Genomic DNA, 10,427 nt, shown 5'->3' on the forward strand with positions numbered 1-10,427 from the left:
GTTTTTTTTGTTTTCTCCGGCATGGGAACTGGGCCACTGCGAGGAGGACGGGGATGGGTTCTGAGCAGAAAATAGTTGCTTCCCTGAACATGTGAAATCCAGCACAGCAGCGTGTTAGTTGTCGTGTCCGCGGCATTGGCAGTGGCGGGGGGGGTGGCATGAAGGCGAGTGCTATTTCAGGGGCGGGCAGCACGAAGGGCAGGAAAAAAATATATATATATGAGAAAAGTAGAAAAACATCCCACCTTTCACTTCGTGTGTCCAACCTGGGCTGTTAATGAGGCTTTTAATAGAAAAGTGGGCCAAGCTCCTTTTGATTTTGTGCACAGACTTCTCTCAGATCCGCCTGTTTTCCAGAGCTGAGAGGCAGAGGGACTCAGTATGGCTTCAGGGAGCCTGTGCCCAGCATGCACACTGTGTCTGGGTCTTTTCAGGGTGGGATGTTGGGACCCACAGTCCCATGCACAGAATCAGCCTTGCTGTGGGGAAAAGTGAGGTAGAAGGAGGCTTCAGATTGGAGTTGTGGATGGGGGAAAATCAAAGTTACAGCCCCTGGGGTCTGAGCCAGCTTGTTGGCCTTTCCGTGCACTTACTTAAGCTCTAGGTGAACCCCTGCTTTGTGCACAGTTTTGGAAATGGAGCTCCATGGCGTTGCAGAGGCTGTGATGGTAAGGGGCAGGCCTGGGAATGTGGCATGGGCAGGGTGAGCAAGTGCAAGGGCTGCACAAATGCTTGGGTTGATTAAATTGAGCCCTCAGCAGCCAAGACTACCAGGGGATGGACGTGACATTTCTTGCTGTCTCTGCAGAGAAGTTTCACATTAACCAGCTGGCTGTGACAAGCCTTCTGTGGATGCAACATGTGGTTTTGGCTTTCCAGAATCCAGTCGCACCTCCCTGTGCTGAAATACATGCCCTCGCTCCTGCTCTTGAAGGCTGTCTTTGGAAAGAGATGCTAGTTGCTGCCTGCACAATGTCTTGCTTCTCATTCTGGCTGCAGCAGGGAGCCTCTCCGTCCGCCTGTACGCCAGCCCGTTCTGCCCGGTGTGCTGTGCTGTGTGTGGTTTCAGGCTCGTGAGGCTTTGCACAAGGCAAGTCAGCACTGCAGAAACCAAGATGTTGTTGTTGGGATGATGTTTCAGGAAAGGAAGGAATGAAAAAGCTCTCAGGCATAAGCAAAATGAGTGCGAGGGGTCTGAGCATGGTGTGCAATGGCAAAGCTGCCAGGGGCATTAACCAGGTGCCTGCTGTCTAAATTCAGAGGCAGGAGAAAGACTGAGATAGCCATGTGATGCTTAATGTCTCATGGATACGGATGGTCAACAGGCAGTTTGTGAAAGCTAAGCTTGGCCAGGGACTGTAACTGTGCCCAGGGAGTATTAGGAAGGTTTATTTAAGTCCTGGGTCAAACTTTATCTGTGCCTAAGTCTGGGCGTCGAACTGCATGAAAGAGAAGAAAGCTCCTTTCTCATCTCTTTTCTTTTCCTCTTTCGAGTTATTTATTTTTTAAATAGGTCAGGGTAGCTGTAGGAACAAGATTAGCATGAGCAGTAGCACTGCGCTGGCCACAGTAATAGCAGAAGAAAAAGGAACAGTGGGAAGTCGGTGTCCCTGTGCTGCAGAGCACAGCCAGGGCAGCCAGCAGGTTCAGGAGCCAGCCGTGACCCTGGGCAGCACTGCACAGCTGCCGGTCACTTGTGGGAGCGGAAACCACAAGCTGCTGCTCCTTTTGGGTCCAGCCTAGACTGGTTGGGGTCAAGCTGGGCTGGGATACTGAGGAGTGGGGATGCAAAGCTGGCAGGTCCAGCGTGGCATCTACGGGAGTAGTCATGGCAGCTTGGTGCCCACTGCTGGGTGGGGTTTGGGTCTTGCTCCCTGGCAGAAGCCTGTCGGTACGCTCTGATAAACTGGACCTAAAATGTCACCCAGTAAAACGGGAAGTGTCTGGACTCACGGCACTGGGCTTGTGGGATGTGAGCCCGTCGGGAGAAACCGGGTGGGGTGGGGTAGGGAAGCACCGCTTCCAGCTTGCAGGGCTCCTGCATGAGGCTTGGCGAGCTTGGCACGGCACGCTGCGTTCCCCTTGCTGAGGCAGAGCTCCTGTGCGCTGACCCCTGTGAGAACGCACCCTTTTCCCCTTTCCCTCGTTTTTCCCTTCCCTGTTCCTTACCCTCATCTTCCCACCCCTGCACTCCCCAAAAATGGCAATGAAAGCATGGAGGGAGGGTGCGTTTCCGCATGGTTTGACACTGTTCCCCCTTCCATCTGTCTTTTCCTACCCAGAATTTCCCTACACCCCGTCTCCAATCGATGATCGCAAATCCATGGTGCAGCCGAACATCCCCACACCGGTGATTGGGGGCATAGTGGGAGGAGTCTCGCTGGTCCTGGTGGTGGCCGTGGTGCTCTTTGTGGTACTCCGGCGCCGGCGTCACACCTTCAAGGGTGACTACAGCACAAAGAAGCACGTGTACGGCAATGGCTACAGCAAGGCTGGCATCCCGCAGCATCACCCTCCCATGACCCAAAACCTCCAGTACCCTGATGACTCAGATGACGAGAAGAAGCCGGGCCCGCTGGGCGGCAGCACCTACGAAGACGAAGATGAGGATGCAGGAGGCGAGCGCAAGCTGGGTGGCCCCAACAAATATGAGGAGGATGCTAAGCGGCCTTACTTCACGGTAGATGAGGGGGAAGCACACCCTGAACCTTACGACGAGAGGACACTCGGCTTCCAGTATGACCCCGAGCAGCTCGACATAGCGGAGAACATGGTCTCACAGAACGACGGATCTTTTATTTCCAAAAAGGAGTGGTACGTGTAGCCCGGCACCCCATTGCTACACACACACACACACACACACACACACACACACAAACACGTACACACGAGTGATGCCCTCCCGCTCCCCCTGCATCCCCGCCGAGCGGAGCCGAGCGTGCCGCGGCCGCTTGCACACCCACTGCACGCACACTCCCCCCTGCACACACCCGCCCCGCCAGCCCCGCGCCCTCGGCACAGACTTTGGACGCTTCCAGCACCGGCAGCAAGGGCGGGCTGGGGCTGGTGGGGAGGGAGGGCAGCTTTGCTTACAGATAATTTTTGGGGGCGTATGGGAGGTGGGAGGTTGGGTAATTATTTTCTCCATTTTGGTTTTGCTTTTTAATTTCTCTTGATGACTTTCGTCCCCTTCTGTGGTGTTCGTATTGGTCGGTGGCTTAGGTGTTACTATTTGCTTTAACGACTGTTGCCCAGCCTGTATATTACACTCTGTTTGTGTCTTCATGTCTCAGAGTGCCCTTCAGCCCCACTTCCCTCTCCAAGGTTCCTCCTCCCACTTCCACACCCCTGAAACACTGGAATTTGTTTGTATGTCGTCTTTGTTTTTGTTTTGTTATTTTAACCTTGGGAGGGGTCAAGTGGGCTGTCCATAGAAGGATGGAAGCCAGGAAAGCTTATGGCACTGGAAACATAGGTGCCATTATCAGGTGAACTGATGGTGTTTTTCCTAATCGCTTTCTTTTCAGCGAGGTGTGGGTAGCATTCCCATTGCCCGCTGCACGCCTGGGGAGATCCACTCCTACTTTTTAGTGACTCAATAAAAGGAAAATGAGAGAAGGGGGAGAAAAAGCCCTAGAACAAACCCCAGGTGCATGGGCTGATAGCAGGGCAGGGAAACAGAGCTGCCATTTTCCTCCTACAATTTATTATTTCCTGGCTTTTCATTTTCTGTCTTTGTATGAGCGTTCTTTTAGAAGAAAGAAAAGGAGTATTTATTGCCAACATTTTTTCCCCCTATGATGGCTCAGAGAAAGGCTGGCTCTTTTTGTCCTTGCTGCTGCTGTCGTTGCTCGTACCAGCCGCAGAGCGGTTGGCTCTGCACAGCAGTTGTGCGTGGCACGTCCTGCACACACCCGCCTGCCACTGCCTGGGGATGGGGACCAACAGATAGCGCTTTGCTTTTCCCCACAAACTCGCTGCTCTGCGGAGCCTGGCAGGGCAGATCTCCCAGGGTCCCATCCAGTGTCTTTGGGGGCTGCAGTACAGGATCAGGCCCCTAAGTGTTATTATACCACTAAGACTTAATTGTCACGTGTTTACACTTTTTTCTTTTTTGGATCAGAACACAGGGTCACTTCTCGCTAACTCTCTTAGCAACAACCCCAGCCCCTAGATAAGATGCTTAGTCTGCATTGATTGCCACTTTTTAAAAATCACATCCCACCTCTAAGCAAAGGCTTGGTGGATAGGGAAGGAGTGAGAGAGCCTGGGGTGTTTGTCTCATCCTCCTTCCCTTGAGCCACTGCATTGTGATGGGGAGGCTTGGATTGCTGCTATCTCTGCTCTGTGGATAAATGGGATTCCAGACTTCAGGGCCCTCTGACTAACACTGACCATATCCAAATTAGATTCATTGGGTTGGGGCTTATTTTTCTTTCTGTGTGGTGTTTTTGTGGGGTTTTTTGGTTGTGTTTTTTTTTTTTTTTTAATTTGATGTATAAATAAATCTTTTGTTTGAAAAGAAATCCCCAGTTTTCTGAGCTGTATTATCATGCACATCTAAAAATAGCAGGACTAATCCTTCCCCTGCCTTACCCGCTGGGTTTTGTTCCATAGCATCCAGCGGTTATCCTCCTACAAAAAGGGAGGGTGGAGAGTCAGACCCACGCAGATGCGTCGAGGTCAGATCTCTGATCCAGGCAGCCTCCAGTGCTTTCCCTTAGCACGTGGTCCTTGGTGCAGACAACGCAAAGCTCAGCCCGAACCGTCCACAGCTTGTACCTTGTTTTTATTGCCTTAGTGGTGTAGTGGACTGGGAAATCCGATTGTTACCCTGTAATCTTGCTGCTGTTCCTGCCAGACCTCCCTGCTTCCTGGGCTCTGGCAGAAGAGCCGCATGCCACAGGAAGGCTGCTTCATGTCCGCTGGAAGCACGGCAGAGATTCTCTTGGGATCTCTCGGGCTGAACCTTAAAAAATATGGCTAAACCTTCCTGTGTCTGTCCCCTGCCACCAGGAGCACCTGGCTACCAAGCAACCCCCAATAAAAGAAATTAAATCTCTAATATCTCTCCGTATCTCTGATTACTACTAGGGGCTGACTGTTAGGGGCTGTTGTAAACCTGTAGAAGGAATGACTTTCCTCCAGTGCCTCGGGATAACAGCATACACAGGGCTTTAATTCCCCCAAGTCTGAACCCTGTAATCTGGATGGGGGCAGAGCAGCATTGCTGAGCATTATACCTTAGCCACAGCTCACTTAAGTGTAACATGGGGTATGCTGCAGAGCGCTGCACAGTTTGTAATTCAGAGATCATTCTCAACAAAGTCTGTTTCTCAAGTGAATAATCCTTTAGATCTGAACTTCACAACTAGGCTCTAAAAAGGGTTGTGACAATGTCTCCAACACCAAACTCCAGGTGGTCCATGGCCAAGTGCGGAGTGGAAATCCGTGGCACAGACCCTCCTCTGCAAATTTCCCCCAGCACAAATATAACGCATGCTGCAAGGAGATGGATTTGGAAGAAAACAACCTTTTTATAAAATCTGCAGAGTCCATCAGCAATTCTTTCATGTTCTGCATTAGTCACAGGCAGGGGCCACTGATCTGATGTGGAAAATTCACATTGCACCGACTCCACAGCGCGGCAGGGCCCTAGCCCTCAGTGCAGTTCTGTCCTAAAGACCAGAGCTACAAAGCCTTGCAAATGAAGCAGACAGGCCTGGGGGAGAACAGGACAGTACGACTGTTCCGGAGTTAAGGTATGACCTGCTGAAAATATGAACAAGGAGTCCTAAGAAATATGCTTTGGTCGTTATTAGCCTTGCACTCAGAGGTATCATTTTTTTTAAGATGTAGCCTCCTTGGGTTATTCATTGCCCATTCACATACTGTCCACGCAGCTGACTGAGGACTCGAAAAAACCAGTGGGGCTCAGAGAAAGAAAAGGAGACAGTGAAGCAATATGGTTTTTCCAAGCTAGAGCCTATATACAGTTCCCTTTTTGGGGAGCAAAAAGTGTCATGTAGCAAAACTGCACCAGCACAAGTCTAAGAAAGAGCCCAGCCACTTAGCTCATCAGTGTGCTTCAGAAGAAGGGTCAAATGGCTATTTTTCATCCAGCACCTGGGCAAGCCTAGAGTGGAAGATCCTTAAGACAGTATTGCCTGGCATAGCAGTGCAGTACCCTGCAGGTTCAAGGTTCACTAGTACATTCCTCTCATCCTTGGGCCCTTCAGCGTTACTCCATTGGCGCAGTTATCCCCACAGCCATAGAGAAATGCCACCTCTGTGCAGTAATTTGCTTCTTGCTTTCCCTTGCAAGGTCAGCTAATTGGGCAAGAGACTCTTGGGGTGGTAATTAGCCAAGTGATTAGCCATTAATCCATAGCAAGGTAGAAGAAAAAAGATTGGGGGAAAAAATCAGATTGATGTTTCACCTGAGAGCTGTTTTGATCCAGTAATAGCATCACTCCCTTCGCTAGGTTAAATTGCCCTGAGGGGACTCTGGAAGGTAATTAGATCATGTTTTCCACCAGCATCAGGAAGTGCTACCTGTCTCTACCTGAATGCAAAGGTGAGCTCAGTAGAGGTGCCAAACTGAAGATCATGTGCACCCTGCTTCTACAGGGGAATGAAAGTGCTGGAGACCATGCAGTAGTCACTCGGGGGGCAATCTGGGGGTCCCGAGGGCATCCTGGTGCCCGTGCTGTGAGGGGAGGCAGAGGGCCAATCTGCTCTTTCTTTGAGAGACAAAGTTGCTTGTCCCTTTGTGCTTCAGTTCCTTGCAATGGGCCAAATTCTGGCAGGCTGGAGTCAAGATGCTGATTTTAAGTGGTGACACCCTTTTCACAGCTGCGCACATGAGCTCGCAGGCTGGGCCACCTCTCTGAGGGACCCTGAGGCCGCCTCAAATGAAAAATCCCCTGCTTCTCTGCCCCCTTTCATCAGAGGTGCTAAGGAGGTGCGAAACGTCCCTGTGAGACCCAGCGAAAGCTCCCAGTTGGGAGATGGCAGCTGTATATGTAGCATCACAGCCAGCAGCAGAGGGTGGGGTGGGAGCCCCCAGGCCACCCCTCTGGTCATGGTGGTGCATGTCCCCATCTCACGGCAGAAAATGCAGGGGAATTTGGGCCGAGCCCCCTGCTCCTTGCCTGGGTGTGTTCAGGGAGCCATACCGAACCAGCCGCATCTGTGTCACAACCTAAAATGAGCCTGTAGTTTATGTACAAAGATACCCCATCTGTTTTCCTACTGGGGCTTATCTCTAGGATTATTCATTGCAATTCACACTAGTGATGTTATTTTCTCTTATTTAATTACCAGATTCTTTTTCCCCTGTTGTTAAATCATTTTCTTGCAGCCAGGGGGAGAAAAAAAAAAAAAGCTGAAGATTTCTCAGTAAAAAAATCAAACAAACTGAACTGGTAGCACCAAATTGATTGCAAAGACATAAGGGACAAAGGGAGCCATTTTCCTGATGTTGAGTCAAAAAAACTGCACAACAACCGTTCAGCAGAAATCACTGAGGGTTAGAGAGAAAGAGAGATTCAAAAGATTGATCTTCAAGCAATTAGAGAAGGGAATGCAATTAGAACGGGGGCTGCTGCTCTCCTTTGCTGTTTTTCTTTCTCATACACAAGCGCGCGCGCACAGATTTTTGGAGTTTCAGGCACCAGCCATTACGCTCAAAGAGTGGAGGGGAAAACCCTGCTACCCCCCTCAGGGCGGGAGGTGGGTGAATCTGTAACATCTGCAGGCTGCACAAAGCTCAGAGGTTTGGTACTTTGGAAATGACGGGGATATCCCAGGCCCACTTTGCTCTAAGAGCGAAAGCGGCAGAGGCGGTTGCAGCCTTTTGCCAGCAGGTTAAAATTCACTGTACGTTCCCCGTGTTCACAAGCACTCCTGTCGCAGCACCGCAGTCTTTGGGTCTGTTTGCTCTGCTGGGCTGTGAGCGGTGGGCTGAGGCGGGAGATGCCGCCGGCACCCCCTGCACTGATGCCTGTTCTTCATCCTGCGGGGCTCACTATAGCACTTTACCCTTCCCCTAGCCTGCAGCTTCACCCCCCTCTTTCCTTCCCCTTCCTACATCACGCAATTTGCTGTCGATTTGAGCAACTCTTCGAGCGAGGCAGGGAAGGTCTCGGGTCCAGCCACTGCCTCATCCTCCTCCTCTGCCCGGGGACTGCTGGTCTGCAGCACAGCCAGGCTGCGCTGCCTCCTGCAGTGCGGCCAAGGGGAGGATCCAGTCCCCCAGCAAGGGAAGGAAACCCAAGCCTTAGAGGGGTTGAGTTTGTACTTCAGACCAGTGTGACTTCCCACATGCAATTTACCTGGGGGCGAATGTACCAAGCATATGGAGTCAGATCCCGCGCTGGCGTGAACTGGTATTGGTGGAGGTACTCTCACTGAGGATCTGGTTTTTCTTTTCTTTTGCCTTTATTTTTTTTTTTAAACATGATTCCTTAACTCCAGTGATTTTTATCTCTCTTTTTCTTCTTCCTCTTGCTGTAATTATCATTGTGGAATAAACACTACAGACAACCCCAACCACACTTTTTTTTGTTTTGTAACCTGTGTTGTAAGTGCTTTTGTAAAAAAAAAAAAAATAAAAATAATAATAATGTAATGGACTTTTATGATTTTTGTTGTTTTGTTTTCCATCCTTTGTAATTTGTTTCGCGTCGGGGGGGCATTTTCATGGTTCTAATTTGTGTGGATGGGGTGTTGCATCACCCTTCCTTTTACTTGTATAAAAACCAATAGTGGCTCAGCTGTGGAAAAAAAAAAATGTACTTTTTTATAAATAAAGAATTTTAAAAAAAAGATACATTCTCCTTTTTTTTTTTTTTTTTTGTGCATCGGTGACTGCGTCGTTCTGCAACCTGTGACTGGTAGCTGTATGGAGAGTCACAGTAGCAGAAATGGCATTTGCTTTCCAACAACGTGGGTCTGTTCCCATGATGTGCGGTGTTTTGTAATGGGAGTTGCTTGCGGATGAAGGCTGGAGGCTAAGAGATCTCCAAAACAGCAAGTGGCCTGGAGAAGGTGGACAGGGAATGAGTGTTTTGCCACAGGCATAGATGGTATTGTGTGAAATTCTGGGACAATATTCGAGACAGATGAAAGGAAGTGGGAGCATTTCCCCTTACTGATGGAAACAGGGAAATTCCTTGTCAAAGGATGCTGCTGATGCCAATAGTTAACGTGAGGGAAAAAAAAAAAAAGTGGCTAGAAAAACCTAGGGAAGAAAAATCCATCAAAAGCCATTAAAAATTGTGACACTGTCTCTAGCTTAGGAAGTTCTTAAGTTGCTGTTAACTGCAGCAGACGGGACAGGCTATTGGGAAAATGTCAATACACATTTGCTCTCTTCTTATGTTTTCTCTAGGCAAGTGTAATTAGCTGCAGTCAGGGTCAGGATACTGGGCTATGCCAAGCTTTGATTTGACATGCTAGGATGTTCCTATAGTGCAACGCTTGGCTACTGTGACAGTTGTGCATCAAAAATATCTAATGCTATGGGGATGCTAAGGGTCCATTGGGAGGCAAGATCTGTCATGCTGCATTCCTGCAACTCCATTACTGATCTCTGCATTGAGAAGAGCAGTTTACCTTTCCCCTTTGCTTTAGCTTCCTGAGTGTGAATATATGCTACAAAGAAAGCCTTGTTCCCAAAGATCAAGGCAGTCGGCTCCACAAGACCCAGACTTTTGCAAGGGAGGGAGAGACAAAGCAAGCAAGAGATGAGGGAAAATGCGCATGCTCTTCCCTGCATTGCCATCAACAGGCTCTTTGTCGTGCCTCTGGCCTAGAGAGTGGAAAACGCCCTGGGAAGGGATTTTTGCACCCAGCTTCAGCACATGGATGATCTGCTGGAGATCTGCACCAAAACCAGCCACTCCCCAGCCGGAGAGAGAGAGAGAGAGGGATCTTGACCCAAAGCTGCTACAGGGCTACATCTATATGTCCACATATTTTACTCCTCTCGTTTTCCCCTTTCTGCCAGCTCCTCTTGGTAATGACAGATGTTGGAAGTGCAGCTTTGCTTCAGCTGCAGCTGTTCAGGTCAGCAGCCCTAGGGGTGCCCATGACAGTGATGCAGAAGGGCAGCATCCCACAGAACTGGATCCGCAGCAGCTGGCTCAGCCGCAGCAGCCAAGTTTGTGGGAGGAGGAAAGGAGGAGGAAAGGAGGAGGAAAGGAGGAGGAAAGGAGGAGGAAAGGAGGAGGAAAGGAGGAGGAAAGGAGGAGGAAAGGAGGAGGAAAGGAGGAGGAAAGGAGGAGGAAAGGAGGAGGAAAGGAGGAGGAAAGGAGGAGGAGAATCACCAGGGAGCTGGGATGGAGGTCTAAGATGGAAAGGAGGATAGGAGGGACTATCTTTGCCCGTGGTCCTGCTGGGATGAGCCCCTGGGAAATGCTGAA

General features: G+C 50.0%; 1 protein-coding gene across 1 annotated transcript in view; it reads left to right on the forward strand.

Annotated features, from left to right (window-relative positions):
• The window catches only part of NECTIN1 (nectin cell adhesion molecule 1), a 63,657-nt gene extending 54,889 nt beyond the window's left edge, over nt 1-8,768 (forward strand). Inside the window, exon 6 of the mRNA XM_065652194.1 lies at nt 2,283-8,768. Within this exon, the coding sequence (XP_065508266.1) occupies nt 2,283-2,824 (542 nt within the window). The 3' untranslated portion in view covers nt 2,825-8,768. The remainder of the gene's footprint in view (nt 1-2,282) is intronic.
• Nucleotides 8,769-10,427: the final 1,659 nt, after the last annotated feature.

This window comes from Caloenas nicobarica, chromosome 26, assembly GCF_036013445.1.
Source record: "Caloenas nicobarica isolate bCalNic1 chromosome 26, bCalNic1.hap1, whole genome shotgun sequence".
In the NCBI taxonomy this organism is placed as follows: Eukaryota; Metazoa; Chordata; class Aves; order Columbiformes; family Columbidae; genus Caloenas; species Caloenas nicobarica.